General features: G+C 38.5%; 5 protein-coding genes across 5 annotated transcripts; 1 reads left to right on the top strand and 4 right to left on the bottom strand.

The window, feature by feature from the left end:
* Nucleotides 1–805: 805 nt before the first annotated feature.
* LOC145489707 (uncharacterized) lies at nt 806–27081 on the bottom strand. Its single transcript, XM_081468745.1, has 8 exons — nt 26510–27081; nt 25116–25210; nt 3807–3963; nt 3278–3341; nt 2885–3003; nt 2651–2797; nt 1913–2069; nt 806–1626 (listed from the first exon to the last, which is right to left on the bottom strand). The coding sequence occupies exons 1-8, from the start codon at nt 27020–27022 to the stop codon at nt 1361–1363; spliced, it is 1518 nt and encodes a 505-aa protein (XP_081324871.1). The 5' UTR covers nt 27023–27081; the 3' UTR covers nt 806–1360.
* LOC145491234 (adenosine receptor A2b-like) lies at nt 5028–6868 on the bottom strand. Its single transcript, XM_081470387.1, has one exon. It carries the CDS (start codon nt 6307–6309, stop codon nt 5389–5391), a length of 921 nt encoding a protein of 306 aa, XP_081326513.1. The 5' UTR covers nt 6310–6868; the 3' UTR covers nt 5028–5388.
* Nucleotides 12326–15386, bottom strand: LOC145490130 (melanocortin receptor 4-like). Its single transcript, XM_081469236.1, has one exon. The coding sequence runs from the start codon at nt 15029–15031 to the stop codon at nt 14114–14116; it is 918 nt and encodes a 305-aa protein (XP_081325362.1). The 5' UTR covers nt 15032–15386; the 3' UTR covers nt 12326–14113.
* Nucleotides 16887–24033, bottom strand: LOC145489333 (uncharacterized). Its single transcript, XM_081468299.1, has 2 exons — nt 22242–24033; nt 16887–17213 (listed from the first exon to the last, which is right to left on the bottom strand). The coding sequence occupies exons 1-2, from the start codon at nt 22542–22544 to the stop codon at nt 16887–16889; spliced, it is 630 nt and encodes a 209-aa protein (XP_081324425.1). The 5' UTR covers nt 22545–24033.
* On the top strand, nt 19286–21061 carry LOC145490736 (uncharacterized). The gene has a single exon (XM_081469824.1). It carries the CDS (start codon nt 20073–20075, stop codon nt 20880–20882), a length of 810 nt encoding a protein of 269 aa, XP_081325950.1. The 5' UTR covers nt 19286–20072; the 3' UTR covers nt 20883–21061.
* Nucleotides 27082–27749: the final 668 nt, after the last annotated feature.

The following is a 27749-nucleotide window of genomic DNA, read 5'->3' as shown; positions in this document are numbered from 1 at the left end:
CACGTTATATCGTTCGTGAATGTTATATTTATTTAACAGAGTCGGTAAATGTAACTGTCGTGCCTTTTAACGAGAGCAATAAGTAATAGGATTTCTATACTTTTGAATTTCACGTCACTGTATTTCGCGTGTTTTCTTCAGTTTCCTACCGAGTAATGTACCTGTAAAAATGTCAGCATGGTGACTGGCTGAGAGCGCGTCAATTGATCCCAAACAATCCAGAAAGTTGAAATTAAATTGCATGTATATTATAAACAAGTAATCAAATGATTTTTCTCGTTCAATTTGGAATAAATAAGCACTCGTGAATTTCTCAAAGACTACAAATTGCACTGGCCTTATGAGCTCGAGCAATTTTTTTCAGTCTTTGAAAATTTTAGTTGTGTTTATTTATTCCAACTTGCACTCAAAATCATTTGATTACTTTTCATATAATATATGACTAGAAACATTACTTCTTTGTGATTGGCCGAGAGCATTAATATTTAATTTGCACAACAGCTTAATTAATGAAGGCGCGTTCGTAATTTGTTTCTGTCATAATAAGTGAGTAAACGCGTGAAAGTTCGAGTAATTGTACAGGATTTACTTACATTTCAGTTGTGGAATATATGGGCTTAAAGCTAACTTAAGGGGTTTTTAACGAGATGTGCTGTTGCTATGGTAACCTTTAACGTCGGAAAAATGGGCATAACTTGTTAACCAATGATTGGCTATTTGTGTAGCAGCATTGATTCATCAAAGAAGAAGTACTCAAAAATCCTCAAAAGTCTTCGGTTAAACTTTGCCAATATATTTGGACGTGTTGAGATGATTCCAGTAACAATTAGTGTCAGCGGTGATGTTCAATAATCTTCGGAAGAGTTCAGGTAATCCTCATACAAAATTCTTTAATTTAAGGTTAAAGTTAGTCACAGTAATGGTATGTCAGGTTTTTAGATTTTGCACCAAATTGCAGAGCATGTACAGTAGGGTAACTAACAACATGTATTCTTGGCCTCGATGTTTATTGCATTTGCTCGGTTGGCTAGACATCTAGCAATGTAATGCTCAATTGCCTAGAAAACAATATCAAATTAAAAAACTAGAACTGAGAAGAAATACGAAGAACTGAATAAGTTTTAACTCTAGTAACATTCACATAGTTCCAAGAAAATGTGTATCAACGTCCATTCTCTGTAAGCGGTGATACGTTATTCAATTAGCGATGAAACACGCATGCGCTGGTTAAAGCCGATATCAGCATTGAGTACCGTTACAGGTTCCTACAACCGTTATTTTTCATGTTTAGAAGCTTTTGAGTCAAGAAGACATCTATGAGATGATATTTAGCAGATCTAAACTAAGTTGGCAGCTCAAATCATGGTTCTTGGTGCGCGGTCAGGGAGTTGGTACCTTCCCCATTCATAGCACCATTTACTCGTTCTCGTTGATGTCGCTCTAGCATTTGTGAACGCCTTTCTTGCCAACTCTGGCGAAAATTGTTGAGTTCTTCATCCATGCTCATGATCTCCATGCTGTGTTTGGAAACCAGTTGTTCTGAAGGTTCTTGGCCAAACGATAGCCGAGGGGTAGGGTGGGTCTCTATGTCTTCCAGAACAATAGTAGCAGTCGTAACGCTGGTCTCTGATAATAAAAAGTTGATTTAAAGTGAGTGTATGTATATCCTTCTGCAGTACATTATTTCATGCTCCGTTGTGCAATGGTCTTTAAAACATTCGCTTTTTTCAAATCAGGCAAAAAATTGTTAGGATTTGAGATAACTGGTCACAGCTGGGACATATTCAGGAAAACTTGACTGTGTCAACAGAATTCTAATGCGTCTTAATCTTGCCGTATTCATCAGAAAGTGACTTTGAGTAAGATATGTTTTTTTGCTGTTATTGTCTTTAAGCATTGAGCTGGTCCTCACCTTCACCACCTCCTTGCTTTTTCTTTCTAGTTTTCCTATACATTTCCCAGCCGATCCCGGCGGCCATTAGTACCACAAACAACGAGAGTCCAGCGTACACTGTGATGCTGAATATTCCTCCACTTCCAAAATAATCCTCTGCAACGCTCATTTTTTCCTGCGGGATCAGAAAATAAAAAGTCCGCTGCTCTACATAAACCAAACTTTAACTACGTTAGCTTACGTTCGACATGAATCAGGAGATATATACAAAAGAATGAAAGGTCCCTGTACCTCTCTGATAGTCATGAAAAAGTCTATGTATTAGAAGTTTGAGTTTTTTGCCAAACCCATCATAGTATTCTGCTCTTACGAGTACTCTGTTTTGCTGTATAGCAACTTTAATTGCCTCTAGGGTTTTAACACGATTATGATCAACTCGATACAGAATATGACAAGATTGTTTGCCTCGGTTCACCTATCTTACTGTTTTGAAATAAAAGCCCTGGGGACTGTGCTGAATTTCTTGGCCTAATTTTAAAATCAGGGTATTTATCAGTGAGACTAAGTCAATGACTCCATTTTTGTCTTACTTTCTGACAAAAGTAATTCATTATTTAACTGCAGTGAAAGTTTGAAGAAAAAAATATATGTAATACAAAATTCTCTTGCTTACGTTCTTAATTAAGACAGTCCCTTTCCCCGGAGTCCTCTCATAAAATCCCGACATGTTTTGCCGTAAAGACATCTTGTACTGACCTGAGTGGTTCCCGTATTTTCTGCCAAGATGTGAAAAATCCATTGCTCTTCGGTTTGTACGTATTCTTTGAAGCATCGCAGGAAGTGAGTGGAATTGAGAGGGAGAATTGCTCCATACGTCACGTGACTGTTGAGAATATTCCCTACCTGTCGAGAAATGAAGAAAACAGTGTTTACCTTGGAAATTATGACAATCGAAAAGTTGATAGAGCAACAAGAATGAACGCTGCATACCTGTATGTTATGTTGAGTAAGTGCGTTGATATGATGTTTAAGCCCGTGTACATCCACTAAAGCACCTTCTACATGGCGGTCTAGTAGATGTTGGAACACTCCATCACTGCTGGCGATAGCTGGTTAACATAACAAATGATGAAAATTTTGGGATTTTTAAATTAAATCATTCTTTATTATGAGGATCTACAACATATTCATTACTTTTTTCAATGTTAATATGCTTTTAAAAATTAGATAGATCATAAGGTGTTAAAAAAACGACATCGAGAAAGCCCAGCTGTTCAGTGTGGTATTCCGCATTCGAAGTTGATACATTTCTTCCTCTGCTCCTCAGCTCTTGTCAAACTCCTAAAGCAAGAAATTTGAATTGTGAAGTGGCATGAGACTAACCTTTCACATTTGCAATTTCACGAATCCCGAGCTTGTGTTCCTCGCTATGATTGACAGCTGACACCTGCCATGAATTCATTTATGAAAATGACAAGTTTAAGGGATTCTAAAAAGTTAGGACTTCACTCCGAGATGTTCATTGGTTTCTCGCCTAGCTCCCAACCCCCTTTCAAGACCGATTGACTCTACCCAACTCTGCTACGTTGCTATTCGAATTCGGGCGTTGCGTTCTGTATTTCTTCTCTTCATCTCCTCATATTCCCATTAATCCTGTTTTCTGGTATCATTGTTCCGTGCGTAATTTGTTATGTCTTGAGTCACTTGGAAAAAGCGCCCAAACGAATCAGTGAAAAGGACACAACATTAATGGTTTATTCCAACCAGCGTTTTCAAAACTAATTTACAATATTTGTATTCTACACTATACTGATGATCTAATATTCGAGGAGAGTTTTAAACGTATCTGGTTTACGTAAACCTTCTGAAACGAATTGCTCTTTTTGATTGTCCTTTCTGAACCCCCACCTACCGTGACCCCTCGAAGGTTGGTTCGTCCTTCAAGACTGACTGACGTCATTGATGTAGTGATGATACTGATGAACATGGTGGTGATGATAAGTCCTGCTAACATCCACACAAGACCCAGCAGTTTACCAGCAATTGTTTTGGGTGCTAGGTCTCCATATCTGAAAACACGACAAACTTCATCTTATGTTTCCAGCCGATAAAATGCATCCTGAAGTACAATGTTTGAGTGTCCCAAAATTCAGGAAACTAAAATAAAATAAAAGTTAAAACGCCCCCAAAAATTACTCGTACCATATTGGAAGAGGGTGGTGTAAATGCTGTAATGCTGTGATGGCTAAGCCAGTTAACACTCGAATTGCGTTATCCAATGATTCATATTTGAATAATCATAATTACAACATGGATGGCTTTTTAATCGTTGCTTAATCAGTTTACTCGCAAAAAGTTTGTGTTCTGGAAATTGTTATTTACATATATAATGTTTTTGTAGTTAACGGTTGTAGTTTTGAACTCAATGCTAAAATTCCAGAGGAGACGTTTGCATTAATTTTTAATTTGTCTTTATACTCATTTTTATCACACGGCTTGGGTTTGTAGCCGATATAACACACGCTCTGATTGGCTAATTCTAGGGCATTGCTCTCCCTAATACCCATGGGCCGATTACGGGCCTGCAAAAGCAAAGCAAAAAGCTATATAATAAACAAATAATTAACCTCGAACGTTCGGACCTAACGGGAAAATCTCAAACCTCGGCCTTGGCATATTGACCTTAGTATCACTCGGTCAATACGACAAGGTCTCTCTCGGTTAATTAAATCACTAGATACATTGTATCTGGAAAGTTTACCTCGGAAATAAAGAGTAGTTAAGACGAGATCCGAGCAATTTCAGTCACTGTTATTAGTGGTCAAAAATCTTCTACCAGAAGATGTTAAGTTTATTAAAATCCTTTTTGCATATTCTAAAAGCTAAAGCGATAAATAATTGCCTGAAATAATCCCCAAAACAATTTTTCATGGGAACTCGTGAAAATAAATTTCAAAGTTCAGAGAAATTGTACAAACACAGGTAAAATGTCATCATCAGTGTCATTTCACCAGTACTTTCAAGTGTTTTATAGTAACTTCAAAATTTGTTTTCGACATTTGGTGTTGTTAGAAATAATTTCTTTTGAGAAGATATTTAAAACAGTCGTACAGATGTTTGCAATACAATGTAAATAATCTTGGTACAAAGTTTTTGTCCATTTGTTAGTCAGTCGAACTTTTGGTGGATTCCTTCTTGATAGTTTTCACTCAAGTGACCAAAGTAAGTCTCCGCATTTGCTTAATTTGATCAAGAAAAATTGACTCGAGCAACTTTCTCAACCGATCAGAAGTGAAACAATTTCTCGCACTTGTTTTCCCGCGCTCGACGTCGGCTACAGGTATTTGCTGGACGTTTGATTGATTCACTGGATTGCCCGTGTCCGTTGTGATTGACCAGAGAGAATACTTTGTTTTGGTTTTCGGACACTCAATTGAAGACGGCTATAAATAAGTAAATGTTAGTTATTGGCTCTAGTAACAAGATTTAATTTGCTAAAAACACGATATCTGCCTAATAGTTTCTATGACCGCTCGTCTCACATCTCTCATTTTCCAACAGCATAAGATCGGGTTCAGAGTTGAGGTAAATAACATCAGTGTTGATGAAAACGTCCAAGCGACAGTAAGAGATAAAGTTACTCCTTTCACAGCCGCTAATGTTATAACAATACACAAAGGAAGGTAACATGCGAGAACTGAAAACTGTACCCACAATGCACTGGATACTGTTTTTCTGTATCGTGCTATGTTCAACTGCGCATGTGTGATCGGCTGTCCTTGGTTAACGTATATTTGAGTCTGATGACGAAGAAGTTTATGGTAGATCTTTATATAACAACAAACAGATGTGACTAAGCACGATGGCACAGCTATGGAGCTATAATATGTAACAATCCTGTCCTTCAAAATTCCTGCTGAACAAAGTCCGATGGTCAGAATCCAAAACGAGATCACAACCCGTAGAACTCGTTTAGAAGTAACCACTTGTCTGTATCTTATGCCCAGTAACAAGGCGAGAAGTCTGTCCACGCTGATTGCTGTCAGTGTGAACAAAGATACAAAAAATAACAATAGTCCGGTAAAGAAACCAATCCTAAAAATGGAATTGCAAATGCTAAAGTTTTCGTATTCTACGGTAATTAAGAACGCAATAAAAAGTGGCTCCACGAGAATCCCAGAGAAGAAATCAGTGAGCGCTAGTGAACGTAACAAGATCTTGGAAGGTGGGTGAAGGCACGACTCCTTGGAAAGAGCAGCCAAGATTACAGTGTTACCTAACGTTGAGGTGATGGCAAGCCAAATATTAGAGGCTGCAAGGAACCACAATATACTGGTTTGTCTTAAAGCTGCCGAACAGAACGGGTCCTGAGAGTCCTGAGAGCTTCGGTTTCCATCTTGCTGAGTAACTCCCATGTTCAACTTTGTAAACTTTGTTACACGACGACAAGAACAGTCGTGCTGAATGATACACAACACGGCAATTTGCGGAAGCACTGTTTCAATCAGGATTGAATGATGCGATGCGGCTTTACTTTCCTGCGCCTTTCAATAACATGCGGACTCTAAAATTCAAAGCTCAACCGACAAATGCGTTTTTCGCTGCCGTCAATCAAATGTTCGGTGGCTTCTCCCAGCTTCCGATTACTGCCGAGCGCGCAGTAATCAAATCGTTGAGCACAGTTCAGACAACGAAACAGTGCTCGGCAGTAGTCGGAAGCTGGGAGGAGCCGCCGAACATTTGATTGAATGTAGCGAAAAACTCATTTGTCGGTTGAGCTTTGAATTTTAGAGTCCACATATTATTGAAAGGTACAGTAATGGAGGAAATTATCCCGCCAGGCGAAACTGCTTTGCTAGCAGGGTAACTCAGACTGTCCATGTGAAATCTCCTGCCATGTTGCATTGTCAAATTCATTTGATCACATCCGTGTATTTGATTCCAACTGAGTATGATTTAAAACTGAAAAGTGTGCTTTCATTTCCGTGGCAGTCTGTTCCATGACTTATGTATGACTTTGGAAGATTTGCACAATAGTTCGACAGCTGTTATCAAAATTCAAATATCACTTCTAGTTGAGATTCAAGTTTATAACTCCTAGTATAATTGAAATTTAGAAGACTGCTTTTTGTTCCGATGCGTTCTTTATAAGAATTACCCTATGGCTGTTACCATATTGATGCCAAGGAAGTTACTAGCATGGGTACGACAAAAAAATCGCCGGACTCTTATTAGTGGAAAGCACATGCAATATACATTTGTGACCATTTGTCGGCTGTACAACAGATTCTATGGGATTTTAGAGAGTCGTATTTACCTCTGTCAGCTTCACATTGTCATTGACTAAAAGGTGGATGTTTACAACTTGTTTGACGAGAAAAAACAGGTTTATTGGGTTCTTTTTTATCATTGAGTGGTGTCAGCTTGATTTGCAATCGTATTTCCTGCTTTTATGTCGGATGAAATCCGTTTTGTCGTCAAAAAGTCAAAACGCATTGTAAGTTCTAAATTAATAATGAAACTGCTTTGTTTGGCACTACAGAAAAAAAACTTCGTACTATTACAAACTAGTTTATCCAGCAGCTATTATAATATTTTCCTTTATAAAAGAATCACACAAAATCTCATCATATTATATTTAAGATAAAGGGGAATGGTTATGAAGCCTGGCAAACCTTTTTGTTATTTGTTTTAGCTCGCATTTTGGTGTTGAGCGCGGGAAACACAATAACTGTTTCTTCTGTCTGAGCAAGTAACAGATTTATAGAAGCGTTTCCTTTATGTGAATAATTCATGTGTAACCAAAATTGTACAGGTTGGTTGGACCTTCCAACATAAATTTTGGCATCTTTGTTTGTACCATCAGTGTAGTTTTTCGGGCTTCGTAACCTCTCCCCTCTATGAAGCATGATTACATGATTTTTAATTAAATGTCAGTTTTTTTCGCTCTAACTTCATGCATTGTTTGTAGTTCTTCCTTGTAGGGCTTGTTTTTCTCTTTAATTTTTTACCTTGTAGGACTCAGTTGAAGTTCAGTCAAAATGAATTGTCCTCTGTATAAATCAGTGTCTGTTCCGTTGCAGTTGTTTGTAGATAAAACATCGTTCTACATTTAAACTAACTGAGTAGCGAAACGAAACTATCATTATATTCATGTATTTTTAAGGAAAACAACCGAAAACAGGAAACGACGTTTCGGCGACATCATGGCACCATTTTCAAGTAACGGGCGACCAAAAAGTTGAATTCATGCTGAAGTTAAGTGCGTAAAACAAATACGACGACGTCATGACGAAAAACTGAAAGCATAACGTCATTTTATTGCGAAGCATTTACTGTTATTCAGCAGTCTGTGCACGTGTCCAAGGTGCAGCTAAAGGACATGCTATCTGTCACATGCGGCCCTACCTACGATCATCACTATCCTGTGAACTACCCATCACCTCCGATCCCCACTTACGACTTGGGGAATGACTATTTATTATTTACTTTTTAGTGTGGCAGAAATTTCAACCCCACCTTTCCTGAAGGGATTTTCAAAAGATTAGAAGTCCTCATATTTGGAGCCATTAATCCCAAACAGTTGGCTATCATTCTTTGCCCTACTTTTCTCTTCAGCAAACTAGTGCGAAACCTCGTGGAGCTGGCTATACATAATTCCGAAGAATGTCTTGCAATAAAAATAAAACATATGGATAACATAAGTTTGTTTAGTGTCCATTGTATACTAAAACTATATAGATTTAGACAAGCCTAAAAGGGGAGCTCTTGATTGCAGTAAGTTAACCATAAAGCCGAAAATAAGGATCTGTTTTCTTGAATCAGATACTCAAAAAATGATCAACTGTCGGCATTTAATTGTTCGGTGTGTAGTTTCATATTTTTTTCCAGTTAAAAACTTGACCAAAAGCCGGGAGACAAATAAAGCGTGCACAATTTTTCCAAAATTGAAGAAATTAACTAACCGCTAACTATCCCCTTCGTGCCACGTGGCACATAGGGCCGCATTGTAGAAATTACGTACGCAGTATATCAGGGAATAACCAACAGAAGGTTTGGTGCAAGGAATATCGCGAAAGAAAAGTCAACAACGCGCCAGGGATTAATTCATGCCGAAATGATGCCTTTGTACGAACCCCTCCCACTCCCCCAAAGTAATAACCTGGCTTGAGCTTGCGATCCAATCTTACCTGGAAAGAAAAAAACACGCCACCGTCCACGCCATCTCGATCAGCTTTAAACCTGAGCCCGCGATTTGGGCACGTGATACTGGTCAGAGGATGTCTTGTTTTGACAGCTGTAAATTGACCTTAACATAGACGTCCAATAGAAAAGATGTACCTATGGTTATGGTGCTACTCTCTTATTTTTTCAAGGCATGGGGCTCCGCTCGCGCAGGCGCAGTGTAAGTGGCGTACGTAGGACAGATGGAAGTATGGCCATCACGTGACAACCAAACTCTTTTAGATCAGAGTCTTTTGAATAAATAAATACAATAAAACACAAGCTTTTTTTTGAGGGTATATCCATTATATTTTTTTTGCACGCAGAGCTTCAAAATTTGTACGATAGAGTGTGTATAGAGCCAAAAGTGTATTTTTAAATACCTGGTTGTAATTCGCTGGTCTGCTGTTGCCTCTATACCTTTTCAAGTGAAAGATCTTAAGTAATTTAAGTTTTTTTAAAATGTGAATTAAAACTTAAAAGTCTCACGACTTAAAAGTCTTCATAGATGTATGTGTGAAGTTATTTACGTCTTTGGTTGCAAACAAAATGGGTAAGGAAAAATGATAGCTATATATCAATCTATCCCACTATATCAGTCAATCTATCCCATATCTTATATATCGAGTTATCCTGGTTGTTAAATAACTGAGCTTGTGAAGTGTGATGAGAAAATGAGGTGGAAAACAGCAGATATGGACAAGTGACAAACATTTCTCTCCATTAATTAAGTTTACTGCTTACACGTATTAGAGTGTTTTTACAATTATATCGTAAATATGAACTGTATCGTTTTTCACCCTTATGATAAATTGGCACACTAAAGCTGTTTTAAAACACATTCTATGGAAAATTTACGTTACATTAGTTTCATACTATGTTTACATAGGTACCTAAACTCTCCAATAATGCCAAGACCAACGTTAGTTTTTGCCATCATGTCGTGGTTCTGTTAATTAGCATGTTTGAACCGATCATGATTAAATTTCTTTAATGTTTTGTTTTTGACATACAGTATTTTCAGGCTAGCAAAGACGTATCAAAATGATGAGAGAGTTTGTCAGACAGCTAAAGGAAAACACCAAAGACCAAATAAAATGTTGATTGAAAAAGATAAAAGCCAAATGTAAAAACGAACTGCGAGGTGGATGTTAATCCTTAAAAAGACATACACAAGTAGATTTTATGATTATGTTCCTTCGTCTGCGACATATAAAGTCACTTATTTTTTTAATATATGGGGTGCGCTATATATTACCACGAAGACAGCTATATGCAGTTGTTTATTTTCTTGCTGTTTAGAATGTTCAAAATTCAATTTTTGAACTAACAGTTTGCTATCTGAAAAAACCATGAAATTTGCTTCAAATGGGAATCCAGAAGGGATAAATTTTTATCTATAATAAGTTACCGGAAAAAATGGTTACTAAATTTTCTTCTCTCAAATTGTCCCCACCCCTTTTTGAGAAGTGCTTTCTACATTAAACCCCCTACAAACCGACAGAGCGGCCCAAAAACATCTCTTAGAAGAGCTAAGTCGCAAATTGTTAAGTCATATCCTAAACGATTTCTCTCTAATTCCAAATTGGAGACAGTCACCATGAACCTGAAGACTGGTATTTCATTGATATGCAGTTTCGTTATTGCTTTCATTTTAAAGGACTTTTGGTAACAGCAATCTATACCTATGAAGACATCAATGATCATCGCAGTTATATACACAACTTAAGCAACTGTGACATTAAAGACCGAAAAAAATTCAGGCCTGAACGGGGACCTTCGAGATACCGGTACAGTGCTCTATTAAAGCTTGAAAAACATTGAGTTCGAATCCCGTCCAGGCCTTAATTTTTCTTAGGCTTTAATTCCAAAGCTGCTTAAGTTGTGTCAATAACTGCGAAGATCACTGATGTCTTCATATCTTTCTCCGCGGTTCAAATATATGCCCTTTCATATATTCACTTGCAGCAGTCTATACTGTTGCGTAGTAAAGTTTTTTTCATTTCGAGGTGAAGGCCAATTGAATTGTTGACTTCATTCATATGTATCATGAAGTAGAAATATATTTGAATTTATCTATTTACACCTGTTAAAGAAACTTTATGCAGATTGACAGACAACGAAAATAATGTTTCACAACAAATTTTTAAAATTTTCCTTTCTAGCTTAATTCGCAGCTCGGCATTCCTTTAGTGTCTGTCACTTCTCGCAGCGGTAGACTGAGAACTGAAACATTGGTGATAAATATGTACAAGCATCGTGTCCGCATTTGAACAATATGATCGAATCTTCAGCAACGGTTTGTTTTTAAAAGGTTCTGTAATCTGACGATATTTTCACTATTGATAGACTCATTCCATCTAACGCCAGAAGGTGGTATCTTATTTGCACATTTGCACACATTGTATTTCATTAATTTTAAAAATTGACGTTGGTTTTCCGTAAGAGCATATGTAAGCCGAACTAGGCCAGTCATGGATTTCTATATATTTTCTCTATCATCTATTCATGCAGTTAACCTCAATTAGAATGCCAGTGTTCAATAAATGAATAATAATATACATTTTCTCCCACCTAAAGAGGGTGGTTTGCGGTGAGGGTTTTTGCTAGCTTTAGAAAAGCAAATTTCATCAGCAGGCATTGTGATGTGCAATAAAGCATCCCCGGGAAAGTCTGATGTCAAAGAGTTGCTCAAGACAGTGAGGTTCTTGGCGCATGAATATTTTTCAATTCTCAGGACTTTGTACGCGACCGTTTTGAGTAGCCTCTGTACTCCAACGAGATAAATACGTCGAAGAAAGTGCTGAACATACATGTCTAGCAAAATAGCTTAAACGACTGTTTTGGTTTAATTTACTTTCACATTTTAAGCGTTGTTATGCAGAAAGAGTCGATCAATATAGTGAGAGTACTGGGGTTTTGTACATAATTCGTACTTCATGAAACACGAGATAAAGAATGAGGAAAAGAACGAGGCCAATATCCAGCCATCTTGACCGAACAAGCTTGGTCAATAAAGGATTTATTATATGGCTTTCGCGGAAATTTTTCTTAAGGGACACGGCGGGTAGTCCCGAGCGGCCAAGACAGCTCCATCTTGCCCGCTCGGGTAGCCAATCACAGCGCAGGATTTGATTCATCTTGCCCGCTCACGGAGCTAACCATATAATAAAAGTCTATTTGTCCATTAACGAAATCTATCAGGGCAGGAGCCATAATCGGGGACGGAGACCGTAAGCGCGCGCCATTTCTAGTATTGGGGTTGGCCCCATGTTATGGGACAATAATTATATTTTTAGAACAAATTGCGCCATCGCCTGCGACTCACGCGCGTACATGCTGCGAGGATTTTTGCGAATGTCGCGCGGGGGAAATGGCGTTGGGGGAAATTTTTCATGTTTTTGGCCCGCAACTCAACGCGTTTACGTCTGTTGGAATTTTGCTTAAGTATTTTCGTCGTAAGCTGCTCCAGTTTGAGTGAAGTATAAGAAAATGTCGAATTTAGGTATGTTCCACTTTAAGCTTATATATATCGCTGACCAAGTTGTGTTCCGACGGATGCTTCTTTTACATGAGCTGTACATTACTCCACTTTAAATTTCACATATGTTGAAGATTAACTGCTTTTCCATTACACAGCAAAAAACTAGCTGGATATATTTAGATAAAGCAGAGCTTCAGGACTTTATAGTTTTCTAGCTCCTCTTGCCACACGCTTACGAGGAATTTGCCAGTCTATCGCGACCGAAAAGTAAAACAAAATAATTGTTAGTTTGAGTTTCGCCTGAATTGTAAGCAACGCTTGATGTTTCATCAAGGCCCAATAACTTTACGTCCGTAGAAACTGCTCGGTTTTATTCGTGTAAAAATTCAGCAAATTCTCTGTTGTCGATGAATGAGAGCGCCCGTCGATGAGTGTTTTGCACAGTCAGTAAACATGACAAATTGTACTTCCGCCGCACTTTCGTGTGAAAGCGTACATCGAACTCAAACAATAACTCTATAGTTTTTAAATATGTTTAAGATTGATAAATGTTTGAGAACATATTAAAAGCTAAGCTGAAAATATGTGAATAAAGCAGAAATAATCAGCAAAGTTACGATGACGCTTTCTTTAATCAACTTCGAATAACGATTTCGATTTTGTTGATCGAGTTATCAAAACTCCTTGTCTATTTTCATTTTCGCAATGTAAAACTTCACTATGCTTATGTTGAAGAAACACACATGATGTTAGTAGCCTTTTTTGCCTTCGTGAAATTTGTTGCAGCATCTCAGCACAAAAGATAACGAAAGAAATCTTTGTCAAGATTTGTTGACAATTGAAAACACCTACTCGGACTTGAAAGTGCACGAGCTGCGCTATGCAAATGAGCTAATTGTACGCGTCAGACTTTCCTTTAAAAAACTTTTGCAAACTCCCCAAACAAGCAGAAACAATAAGAAACCATCAAAACAGGTTTTGGTTATGATTAACCATTGTCTGAGAAACTCACAAATTAACTCGATACCAGCGTAGAGAGTTTCTTGCTGTATTCTTAAGTCAGAACAAACGCAAAGACATACGCGTACTGTAAGCTTACAACTAGCGCGAGCAGATCTTATTATTCATTCCCAGCGCGAGATTGAAGTCTTGTTTACGACCCTGAAAAACCCACCTTTTCCGTTAGCTCAGAGCATAAAACTACATATAAGCGCCCTGGTTCGTATTCCCTGCCTTATTCCCTGCCATCGCTGTGAAAAATACGCAAGATAATCTCTCAAGGTCTCTCAACTCTCACCATTTGATCACGCAACGTGACAACATCCACGCGAGTCCCCGACATGTGCGTGGATCCGCGCGGATATATGACGTCAGGATGGCGCAATTTTTTAGAAAAATTGTCCCATATCATTTAGAAAAATTGTCCCATATCATAGGTGCGCGCGGATCCCAAGACTTACGGTCTCCGTCCCCGATTATGGCTCCTGATCAGGGATATCTAAACTGAAGGTCTAACTTGACAAACAGCAATAAATTTGCCTAACGGTTTCTACGACGGCTCGTCTCACATTCCTGATCTTCCAACAGTATAAGATCGGGTTCAGAGTTGAATTCAAGGAAACAAGTGTTAACGAAAATGTCCAGGCCATAAAAAGGACTGCTGTCATTTCTTCAACTACTACTAACGCAGTAACTATACCCGCGGGAAGGTAGCACGTGACTAACGTCAACTGTACCCACAATGCAGTAGACACTGTTTTTCTGTATCGCGCTATGTTCAATGGCGCATGTCCGTTTTGTTGTCCTTGGTGAACATGTTCCTGTATTTGAGCTTGGTGATGAAAGAGCTTTCGATAGATCTTGATGTAACAGCAAGTTGAGATTACCACGCACAGCAAAACACTTATTAAGCTGTAATATTTAAGAAAATGATGCGTCCAAAACGATGTCACGGAAAAGGTGACGCACAGAGTCCAGAAACAGATCACTATCATTAGAACTCGTTTAAAAGTAACCACTTGTCTGTATCTTATGCCCAGTAACAAGGCGAGAAGTCTGTCCACGCTTATTGCGGTCAGCGTGAGCAAAGATAATACACAAAAACATATATCAATAAAAACACCAATGATAATAACTTGAGAGCAAATATTTTTGGTTCCGATCTCTAGGGATATTAAAAATGTGACAAAAAATGGCTCCACGAATAACCCAACGCACAAATCAGTGAGGGCCAGTGAACGTAACAAGATCTTGGAAGGTGGATGAAGCGAAGACTCCTTCGAAAAAGCAGCTAAGATCACAATATTACCTAACGTTGAAGAGATGGCGAGAAACATATTCGAGACTACTAGAAACCACAAAGCACTGGTTCCTTTTAAAGATGCCATACAAAGAAATGGAATTTCCTCATCGTCTATGTCTTTAGCCATGTTGTTTTTATAGCGCTAAACAATCTCCCCAAACGGTAAACAAGTTGAAGTACTCCGATTGCCGAAGTTTGAGGGACGCGGCTTCAAATATTCCCCAAACTACGAATAGCTTAGGCTATTACCATCACCAACACAATGCTTTTTCGTGGCTCATTTTAACATCCCTTGCGTCTGCACATATTTATTCAACACACCAAACATAATATAAAGTTGGGCGACAGGCTTTCATTGTTATAAATGCAATTTCTATCATTTGATTCAGTTTTCTCGTAACAATGCGCCAAGGAAATAAACATTATTATTGTTTGAATCACTGGCACTTTTAATTCATCATTTTTTCATTGTCTCTTGTCAGCTAATGAAATCGTTATGTCAATAATTGTTCCGCGATATGATTTTTTAATGAAGGCTGAGTATATTTTAGTTTCTCAATGAAGGAAGTTTTTCGCAGACATTATTTTTCTTAGAAGAGCACGAAACTTTTCACATTCTTAAAATGAAAATTCACCACCTTTTGCTTAACCTTATAATCAAATCGATAGGGGGAAAAAACAGAACAAGAAACGTTAAAAGTATGTCTTAGAAAGGTAACACCTGTTCATGGTGAAAAACATTTTAACAATGATGTAATAAATTCATTGTTTATCTGCATTTTCGTTTGATTCATGCCCAGAATTATAAACCATCTAGAAGCTTCGATCGCCTTGACTGGCTAACAAGCCAAGCTTATTGTCCACGTTTTATCATAGAGCACAGGGGGAAATGTCATGTCTGCCATACGTGCTTAGTTCGAATGATTAAGTTTTAATTTGACCAAGAGCATGTAAAAAAAATATGATTACTTGCCTCTTCCAGGTGATCAGTTAGTTGGGGCGCAGCGCGAAAAATTGCGCACAAAAAAAGAAAAGAGAGCTCGGCGCGGGAAAGCGAGAGAACACCTGTGAGGTGATTATTACATTCAGTAGCAGGAATCTTCCCAGCAATCCGAAACAGACGCCATAAAGCAAACAAAGCAAGATAAGAAATTAATTAAACGTCAATGAACTGACTTCGCTCCTTACGAAAGCTGACTTTTATATGAAATCCTCCGCTTAAGCCCAAGTGGTAGAAGTCGCATGCATTTCCGTTTGCGTTCGAGTCATCTTATATAAAGGTAATACACTAAGGTTAAGTAGAGCAGTAAGTAAACAAAATAAGTTAAATAAATATGACTTTATTGCATTTTTGAAACTGAACTGGGTTTATCATAAAGTCCATTATAACTACCGGTACGATCAATGAAAACTACGTGATTACCATGTCTGATAATTGTGTTGTCCTGTAAAGCTGAAATTCAGTTGACAATGCATAACAATGTAGTCAGTCGTTCAATTTCATCTTAATTTTGGTTCGATGAATAAACAAACTCACATGCAGACGGATTTAATTCAAATATACCACCAACACAAGCTGCTTCACCTGAGATTCTTGAATGCTGACAACAAACGTGTAAGATTGAATGGTGTTTCATGTAACAAGGTTTGCTATCTTGTTCTTTAAAAGACACTTTAATTTGCTGTGCGCAGATTCGTTCATCGTCCATCCTCGCCCGTAAAGACTCTTTGTAGCTTTCCGTGGTTCTTTCTGGGAATATTCATTTTGAAGCCGCATCACAAGAGCCTAGAGCTTAGCCTGATTTCTCACTATTTCGCGCAATCGTGAACATGGAAGGTTGGGTGAATATCATTTGCCAGGGACTGCTACATATGGGAAAGAATGCATTGAGGTTTCTCGAAGTTTTTCATATTCTTCTCGCCATCTCTTCAACGTTAGGTAACATTGTGATCTTAGCTGCTCTTTCCAAGGAGTCTTCCCTTCATGCACCTTCGAAGATCTTGTTACGTTCATTGGCGCTCACTGATTTCTTCGTCGGACTCCTCTTGGAGCCACTATTTGTCTCGGTTTTGATTACGATAGAAAACGAAAACTTGAATCCGCTTTGTGGCTCGATTAATTTAATTTCTAGTATTACAACTGAAGTGTTGTGTTTGGTATCTTTGCTCACACTGACTGCAATCAGCGTGGACAGACTTCTCGCCTTGTTACTGGGCATAAGATACAGACAAGTGGTTACCTTTAAGCGGGCTCTAATGATTGTGATAGGTCTTTGGACTCTGACTGTCGCCTTTGCTTTCATGATGTTCTGGAAGGAAAATGCAAACTTATATTATGTCACTATAGTTACTCTGTTAAGTATAGTGGTTTCAACTTGTTGTTATGTTACGATTTATCAGAAACTCCTTCGTCATCAAGCTCAAGTACAAGAGCACGTTCACCAAGGACAACAAAACGGACATGCTCAATTAAACATAGCGCGATACAGAAAAACAGTGTTCAGTGCATTGTGGGTACAGTTTTCAGTACTTGTATGCTACCTTCCCATGGGAATAGTAACGACTTTAGTAATCATTAGAGGACCGAATCCATCATTAGTTGTCGCGTGGATTCTTTCAGCAACATTGACGTTGTTAAACTCAACTCTGAACCCGATCTTATACTGCTGGAGGATTGCAGGCGTGAGACGAGCTGTTATAGACACTATTAGACCAATATTTTGCTGTTTATCCGATTAGAGCTTTGATCTTCACAAAGTTAGAACAGGAAGGAGATGGTGACTGCGTGGAATTGTTTAGCGCCTTTTTAATTCTTTTGAGTGTATAAAAATTAAAAATGGCAGGTGGACGGGACTTAAGAGAGATGTGCGGTTGCCGGAGAAGTCTAACAGCGTCTTTACGATTCCACACGTAGCTACTTAAGCCACTTAAGTTTAAACGTAACTGTCTAGTAGACCAAACATTTCTCAATTCTTGGGAAAGATTATTACTCCTGTTACATTTGTGTCCAGTGTCTTAGGCATAGAGGCGAGTTAAACTTCTATCGGTTTATCAGATAGTATTCTGCGTGGTGTGGAGTGGACACGTTTGTGCATCGTTTTCTGGGGTCATTTCTCATGTTTATTAAAAGCAAATTCAAGTGTGAACGCAACTAGAATGTGACGAATATTATTTAGCGTGGCCTACGTTTTCGAATTTAATACGCTATCATTTCGAGACAACGACTGGAACACGTGTTTCCAGGGCGTAGAGTTCATTTTTCATGGAGTACGCACCAAAGAGAAAGTTAAGGTCATTCCTCACATTTGCATTGCGCATCCTTACTGCGCATAATGCAATGCCTCACTGCTCCTTAATGAGCATGGGCACCCCCCTTTTTTATTTCAAAATTGAAGTTATCATATGACAAATATTCAGTGGACAAAGTTTGAACAAAAATCTATTGTCACTTTTATTTCAGAGGAATTACCGTAATCGAGCCCGGAAGGTGCGAGCCGCCAGGGTGTTTTGGGGACATGCCCCATCGGCTCCAAAATACCATTTACCGCGCTTTTTAGGGTACTTCAAGAATTTAAAACTTATGTTGTTTATATGTCAACCTCTGGGATAATTGTTAGTAGACTAGAGGCTGTCAAACCAGTTGATTTGATCAGTTAAACACGCTTTTCGCCTATAAATATGTAATTTTTTCTGGATTTCCGGAGCTACGCAAGTGCGTACGTGCGCCACAAGGCCTTGAGTTGTTTATACAGTAAAATAGTTCATTTTCGTACTGTCCATTTATTCGATTATTTCTTCATAACTGTCACAATACAGTATCGGAGCGGAATCATATCTCTCAGAATTAGAGTGGAATGAGAAGTGTCATTTGATTTCATATCATTGTTTCATCTTAATCTTAGAACATGGAATTGGAGTCAAATCATATGTTTCATCTTAATTGTCATAACCTAGAATTAGAATGAAATCATATGTTTTATTTTAATTCTTACTGATATAGGGCTAGAGTGAAATCATATGTATCATTTAGTTCCTACAAGCACAGTGCTAGAGCGGAATCGCATTGTTTTAATCTTGATTTTTATCAGAATTTCTACTCATACAGAATGATAGTAAAATGACAAGTTCCACACAATTAGAGCAAATCGCATGTTTCATTATAAATCTTAAAAATAAAGAATTAGAGCGAAATCATGTGTTTGTTCTTTTATTCCTGAAAATGCAGAATTAGAGTGGAATCATGACTCTTTCATGCTAATCTTTACAGAGCAATCGGATGATTCATAATAAATCTTACAAATACAGAATTAGAGCGAAATCATGTTTTTCAAGAATTAAAATTTTTGCAAATACAGAATTTGAGGCAATTTACAAATGTTTTAAGGGACCGCAAACGAAAATCTTGCTGGTGTACGCAGGATCTGTAAAAGATTTGATTAGCCAACAATAGAAGTAGAATGACAATGAAGCAAGGCTGATAGTGTTTGAGGGAATCATTACGATTCTTAAAAATACATAATTAGTACCGAATTACTCATCTTTTATCGTGTTCTTTTGGGAAACAAGAAATATAAGTGATAGAAACCGACGTTTCGGTGCATCTTGCGCCATTATCAACGCTACATAATTAAAGATAAAAAGCGGTTTGTGATGAGGCTAAGTTGAAGCGAATTTGCATAAGAGTGTCAAGCTAATTACATGGCTTGATGCTAAGCTTAAGCCTCTGTCGGTAAATAAACATACCATCACTGATATCTTTGCCTTCACAAATGAAATTTGTGGAGATAAACCCGGGAGAAATCTTGGTCTCTTATGACGTCTCATCGCTCTTCACAAATGTACCCTTAGACGAAACAATTGACATCCTGGCACGCAAAGCTTTCGAGAACAACTGATTCAATGACACCTATGATCTAAACTTGGCCAGATCTAATCTCGTTGATCTTCTACACGTTGCTACAAAGGGGCAGCTGTTTCAGTTTGATGGGGGTCTATACGGACAGACTGATGGAGTAGCTATGGGGTCTCCCCTTGGACCCCTTTTGGCTAATGTATTCATGTGCTCTATTGAAGAGTCCCTAGAAAGTCAAGGAAAAACTCCCAGAATTTTACCGTCGTTACGTGGATGACGCTTTAGTCAAGATGCCAGATCTGGCAGCAGCTACAGTATGGAGGTAGAGGAAAATGGGATGCTCCCTTTCCTTGGGGTGCAGCTTCTAAATCGCGCACCATGTGCTGAAACAAAGGTTTACGTTAAGCCGACAAACACTGGGCTACTCCTGCACTATCATAGCCATGTGGACAGCCGCTACAAGCATGGTTTGCTCGTCACCATGCTTGATCGCGCGCACCGGCTATTGTCATCTTGGGCGCATTTCTCAGAAGAGTGTGAACGTTTGAGAGGAGTCTTCCGTAAGCTGAGGTATCCGAATCACCTTATTGATTCCCTCATCAACAGGTTTATCACCTCGAGAGTCGCATTGGATCAGCCCAAACAGCATACCGATGACCCCATCCGGATAGTTATCCCCTATAAAGATCAGGATGCTGCAGTGTCTGTCAAACGACAACTTAGAGATCTTAGCAGTAAGGTGCAAAAGACCATCCAACCCGTGTTTACTAGCCGCAAGTTTAAACAAGATCTAAGCCTGTGTGAGCCCAAGCCTAACATCGTAACCCAGCAATGCGTTGTTTATTTATTCAAGTGTGGCCTATGTGATGCAGGTTATGTCGGGTACACAAAGGGCCACCTTCACACTCGCGTTGAGAAACACCGTCAAAAGGCGTCATCTATTTACAAACATTATTCCAAAGAACATAACACTGCTGTTCCGACCAATTTCTTAGCACGCTTCAGTGTAATCAAGAAATGCACGAACAAATTTGACTGCCTTGTTAATAAAATGCTTTGTATTCAAGATCTTAAACCAGCACTGAATGTACAGTCTGATTCTCTTCGTGCTAAAGTATTCATGTAATTAGCTTGGCACTCTCTTATGCAAATTCGTTTCAACTTAGCCTCATCACAAACCGCTTTTTATCTTTAATTATGTAACCTTGATAATGGCGCAAGATGCACCGGAACGTCGGTTTCTATCACTTATATTTCTTGTTTCATGTATTTCCAAATCGTTTCTTATAAATCTTTTGGGAAATACAGAATTCTATTAGAATCCACGTTTCATTAGGATAATTACAAATGCAGAGTATATCAGAGCGGAATCATTAGGGTTCTTAGAAATACAGAGTTAGAGCGAACTCATGTGTTTTGAACGTTGTCATGGTCAGTCATACGTGTTTCATTTTCACGGTAATGTCCTGTTGCTTTTTTAAAAGCTGAACTGACATCTTGTCCTGTAGTCTCTTTACGTCGTGAAGTGTTTGTTCCTACTAAAAGAAGCCTGAATATTCATCTTAATTTTATCAGCAACACAAACGTGAAGTAAACACAGTTGGAGTTGACAGTTGTCCGTAACAGTCACGTACATAAAAGACCAATTCTGAAAGGTATAAAGTCAATATGTAACTCGAGTGTCACAATAATCAAACCAAAAGGATTCACATTTTGGGCTTGACAGAAATAACAGGAATAATAAACGGCCCCCGTGCACTGGTCTCGTTCTGTGCTCAGACTGCCACTCGGTGGCTGTTTTGTAAACAATCTGTTTATCAACAATGGCAACACCGAATGTACGGTTAGCTTACGGTCATTGTGAAGAGCGATTTCTGTGCCAAGACATGTTCCGCAGTATGTCCACGATAGATTGTCTTATGTGTCTCATCTTCCAGCAGTAGATTACAGGGTTCAAAGATGAATTAAGAAATACTAGAGTCCATGAGAAAAGAGAAAATCTCGTCAGGGCGATAGTTGGGCCGTTAATCTTAATGGCAGCCAAACAGATAAAGAAAGGCGAATAACATGCTACAAACACGAGATATACATAGAATACACCGACAACAGATTTAATGAGGCTGGAAAAATTTGTGATTTCTCCCGCAGTTCTCGCTACTTCTTGCACTTGCAGAGCTTGAATCTGATTCTTGTGACGTCGTACGGCTAAATAGGCCCTGATGTAAACCATCGTTGCAAAAAGGACACCAACCACGACACTTGTGGTTAGAATTATGGAGCGAATACCAGGCGAAACCCACAACGTTGCCAGAGACAAAAATCCACTAAGCAGCCATACTAAGATTATCACTGCAACGACGCGCTTGTGAGTTACAAGTTCACGGTATCTGAGATGGAAATGAATTGCCAAGAATCTGTCTACGCTTATGGCCTGGACACCAAACAATGAAGCAAGAGAAAACAAAAGCATAATCACGAGAAATACCTTGTAGTTACCACAGCTGGGAATGCCTTTCTGTAGCCACTTGACTAGTAGAGATGTATATAGCGGCTGGGACAATACACCAACACCAAAATCAGAAACAGCAAGACTCAGGAGCAGTGCCTTCAGCGTCTTTGGCAACGATGTTTTTCGTATAGCGTGTATTGTTATAATGTTTAACATGATAGCGGTACAGGATAGAAAATTGTTGAGGACAGAATTAGCGATGTAAGTCGAATAGAGGTCTTCAGCTTCGGATATTGTGGGGAAGTAATGCGGTACAGCTTCACAAGATGATTTCTTCATGATATCGATTCCAAAAAACTGAGTGCTGACCACCGTTTGTTCCACAAAGTGTTTTGGGAGAGTTCCTCTCTGGACGCCACAGACCAGCTGGATCACGTTAGCTGTAGTTCTTTTACTGCAATTCCTTTACTCCTTAAGGGGACCACCCCGGCGAAACGAAGAGAATAAAATATTCCAGGACTTGCTCTTTCAGATGTCTTGGTAGGAGAGTTTACCTAAATGAACGGCGAATTTTCAAGATGAAAGTATATAATCCGTACTGTTCGTGCCAACTTCTGCGTAGGTGAGACATTTTTAAATTGAAGATTACAATAAAACCATGACGCAAACATCACTGGTGTGAGTGTCATGTTTATGACAAAAGTCAAACGCTTGTAAAAAGTTAAACAGCTGTCTCTAATCTGGATATTTCATACGTGATGAAAGAGATTTCGAATAAATACCAAACAAAAGGCACGCTTAATGATGCCACAGCGCCGCAAACCATGTCTGAATAGACGAGAGAAATAGACGAGGAAATAAACTTACAAAATAATTTAGGCAAGCATGGGAAAAAGATTTCATGGATATTCATTTGATACTCTCCAAAGAAAAACACACAACCGGTCCTAACTAAACTGACTAAACGAAACAGTAATTACTGTGTTAACATATGGTACACCTGAACCTGAATACTGTTCAGAGTTTAATTTCATATCCATGGCTAAGTATTGCTAACAGTCTTGCTTGCACGGAATCGAATAGACAATGGACCAGTTTCGATGAATTTAAATTCTAACTTGGCTTTGACGCTTGGAGGAATAAAACAAAAGCAATCTCATAGATGGCGGAGGGATGAATAATTTAGGTATTTTGTTTTGTTCCCTTAGGCCCGGAACCAAGTTAGGATTGAAAATATATCGAAGTCGGCTTACTGTTAGATTAAGATGTAAGCTGGATGATGATCAGTTCGCATAGCATATACAATAGAGCAACCAATGGAACTAAACGTGCCTTGAGTCATAGTGAATGGAGAAAGTGGGGTGTAATTCAGGGAGGCATCAGGGGAGAAAATTTGAAAAGTACTATGAAATTATATAACGAATACATTTACTCCTGGATTTTACGACACGAGTTCCAGTAAAGCAAGAGCGTCGGTAAGAACATTTCTTTCGAATTAAAGAAGTCAGTTATATATTTCAAACAGAAAGAAGGAAGCACTTTATTTTATTGAGCGAACCTTACCGGACACGCGTAGGTGTCTAATGATTGCGGCGATACAAAGTTTGTGGACAGCCGTTATTGCACGCCCAGGTAATAACGCTCAAGTTCCTAAGAAATAGGCATGTGGAAAACCAATCTGAAAAATTCGCAGGGTTGCAGAAATTAAAAGTTGAATCTAACCACTCCATAATGAAACGAATGTCAGCTTTGGTTAAATGAATTCAATATTCAGTAGTCGTGTTTTTTCGGAGATGAGCGTCTAATATCCTGTAACCAAAATCATATATATTCCAATAAAATTCCCCATCGATTCTGCACTTAACGAATGCTTTTTTTTTTTTTAAAGGGAGAACTGTCCTCTCCCTGGACAGTTTTAAGTCCTGAACCAAGAAGACTCAAGCTTCTTTTTAGTGGTAACACGTTCACTCCTTGTCATCTGTTGATGTGAGCTGCTAAATCAGTAACTCTTCCTTGTGTCAGTCACTCTTGTTTGTGTGTGTCTATGTTTGTTTGTTTGTTGTTTGCTTGCTTGCTTGTTTGTGTTTTTGGCGTCCCTGACCTAAACATGTAAAGTATCTTTTCTTTTAACTGGCTCCTGGTATTTTTAACTCTTAGTTTATTTCGGGCAGCCAGCACCCTTATCATTTTTGTTTTTACTCTATAACATTGTAATTTCTAACTCTGGGATGTCATAAAAGTTTTGTTGTTTTCTTCCTTTAGTCATTCTTCAAAAGCCCTATTTTTGACATGATGTTGTTAGCTGTATTTACAGAGGAACACGACGAATGCGTCTTAACACTTAAGAAAGTGCGTACGTGATGTTTAAATCCTTATTGTCATAAATGAAAAATTTCCATTGTTACTCATATTTACATTAATTGTAAACTTTGTATTTGGATAATTTATTAAAGTATTATGAAGACATGGTTATCTATTGTAATAATTTAACGCTATTGTAGTTACATATTGTAGTAGTTCTTCACAAATGGAGACATCGTGTTATTATCGGTTTATGACCATTATTATTGCATTGTTCGTATTAATTTTAGACGAATAAAACCATTGGGAGGGAGACTGTTGGTCCCTTGACCACAAATTTTGGTCTAGCGAATTCACAGTCCAGTAAAGTTGGTGTGTTTTCTGAGTCTTATATTCGCCTAGACATAAAAACGTCTTTGGCAAGAGAAAGTTATGTTTTGACAATCAATGTGTCTGTTATGTTTCAATGTGTCTGTTTTATCGAAAAACTGATAAATTCGCCCGACGATTAATGCATCTTTTTCTCCGTATTTACCTGAAAAGCATTATTTGTCCACCTGACCGATAATGACATGGTCATTACTATGAATTTATTATATTCGCACTTACCCAACGGTTGTCATGGTGATAAAAGCCCACCAGAATCCCTCAAACACACCGTGAGAAAATGACGCGGGAAACTGGTCAGCATTTTCTTTGCGCTCCTGAGGATGGAAAATTCGATAGTCCATAACCGTCGACTTTCAACTATCCAGGGTTTTAATTACTAAACGCCTGAAAGCATCATGTCTTTGTATATATGCATATATCATCAAAACCCACTTGAAATGGTGGTAATGTCTTCGTGTCGTGAGATTGAAGAACAACCCCACGGTGTTTACACTAAATGACAATGTTAAACAAAAGAACTAGCAAATAGCACGTTTCATCTATCGCATTACAATGGAAATTGGAAATATTACTTTTAACGAGACTAACTGTTTCCACCTTTCCTTGTCTTGATTTGTTTCTTTGTTTAAGCTTCCCTCGGAAACCAAACAAACAGTCAAAAAATTATTGGTTTACATCAGAAACAAATGTGTCCTTTACATTCGGCCTACTGCATGAGCTTCTTACGCCACTCCAAGGATCATAAACTTAAAATATGCACACAAAATGTGTACTCGAAATCAAAATTTATAACCAAAGAGATTTCTTCTTGTACCGAAAATTGCTCACTAAGGGGGTGATATTGTACATTTTAATTGGATTAGCAAACCAAAAATAAGCAGACGAAATAAGAGAGAATAAAAAAGTCATTGATTCATTGATTTATTGAATGTTTCGACGTCTTCAAGATCTCATTATCAAGTTTCAAAATGTAAAGGTCAAATTATTTAAAACTTGCTTAATTAATGGCATCGACAAAACCTGAATGCTCTAAGGACATGATGACGTATTTTTGGAGTGGCGAGTTGGTTGGTCTCTTGGAGCGCGAGATAACTGTTCCAGGGAGGGTGGCCGATCTTTTTTTCAGAAAAAAACATCAAATTTCATTTGAAACAGTTAGTATGGCTGGAGTTTCCCACGTGAATCCATTCCCAATGATTTCGGCTGAAACGTTTGGGCACTGGTTTCTCAGTTCCAAGACTGTATATTGCTACCCTTGTTCAATAAAGTCGATTAATTTTGGTATTTTTTCACTTAGAACACGATTCTTTAAACAAGATTTGTCACGGTTGTCTAAGGATTCCTTGGCTGTTGCTTAAAACGAGTAGTTCATAGATTGACATTTTCACTGGGTGGAGAGATGCGCATGGATCACCAAGTTATCCGGCCGACATTTGGTCGGGCTGCCATGGTTACCTTAACAGTACACATTGATACGTACTACTGAATAGGCAAACAGAGGTAACGTTGGAGTTTCTTCTTTTCAGTAACACAAGTCCCCACCCAGTTACTACAATTTTCTGAAAGATTCACGGCACACCTCTAAAAAGGCTTCATAGAATAAGTTCACTTACCGCTAACCAGATGATAACTCCCGCTAGTGTCGCCGAGATGAGAATGAACACGAGTATAGGCCAGCCTTGAAGAACAGACAGCAGTAGCTGAGTCCCGGACACATTTCCCTTGATAAGCACCGCTACCCCTGGGGACTCAAGCACTCCGACGAAGGGAAATCGACGAACGGTCTCGGCTCCCACATTCCCTCCCACGGGTATAATCACATCAAAGTTATTCGAACCTAGAAGATTATCCAGGCTTGCAGGACCCTCAGGGATCTTTGTATAGTTAACAGTCGTGTTAATATGACAACAACTCTTGATCACTTTGTTTAAGATAACTGGAAACATCCCTTCTAATGATGGAAAGTCGTGTTCTTTTGGAGTGAAGATGTAAGGTTCCTGGGTCCACCATAACACAGTCATCTGTTCTCCGTTGATGCACTTGTGGTCAACACTAGAGTTCGTCAGGCAAACATTGTTTATAAACAAACCCATCACCACCAAGTACAGTTTCTTGCAGCTCACCATAATCACGGCACAGCTTCACTGTTCCTCAGCAATGACGCTGTTAGACTATTGCTGGATGATAAACTTGAAAAACCAAAACTGAACAAGACAGGTTTGAAGAAAGCAAGTCAAAATAATTTAGTTCCACGGTTCTCAACTGTATTTCTGTTGTAACGTTTAGTTGTTGCCTATGCGTTGATGATGCCTTGATGAAATTATTACAACACAGCTTCTACCTGGTTCCTGTGAACAAACTTTGTATTTATCACAGCTTCAAATCGAGAAATCGAGGAACCATGTTTGCTTACCCACTGTTAGATGATAGATCCCAAGAGAGCCTTCATGTCTGTTGGGGTGTTGTGATTCATGATTACCACTTAGGACTTTAAGGTTAATCGTAAAATAGTCTGTAATTGGCTAGGTATGTTCAGCATTAAAAATTAATAAATTATTTTCAGGTTCTAGAAAAGCGGCCGCCATAGTGATGGTTTTGCTTTAAGCCTGGATCGCGAAGTAATGATACATTTTTTGAATAGTTTCGGCAGATTGTTCAGTATTTTTGCACTCCTTTTGCCCCTCCAACTGAATATCGCTGATTTTCCATGATACCTTTGTTGTATAGAATAGTGGGAAATCACAGGAACAAGGAAGTTAAAGAATTGTTTGATTATTGTATCTGTATTTGGGCGACTTTAGTATAGACACTATAGAAACGTGCATCAACACAAACTGTGGTTTGTGCTATTAT

Source organism: Orbicella franksi, chromosome 6, assembly GCF_964199315.1.
Source record: "Orbicella franksi chromosome 6, jaOrbFran1.1, whole genome shotgun sequence".
Classification (NCBI taxonomy): Eukaryota; Metazoa; Cnidaria; class Anthozoa; order Scleractinia; family Merulinidae; genus Orbicella; species Orbicella franksi.
This window is presented reverse-complemented; position numbering and strand designations above follow the sequence as displayed.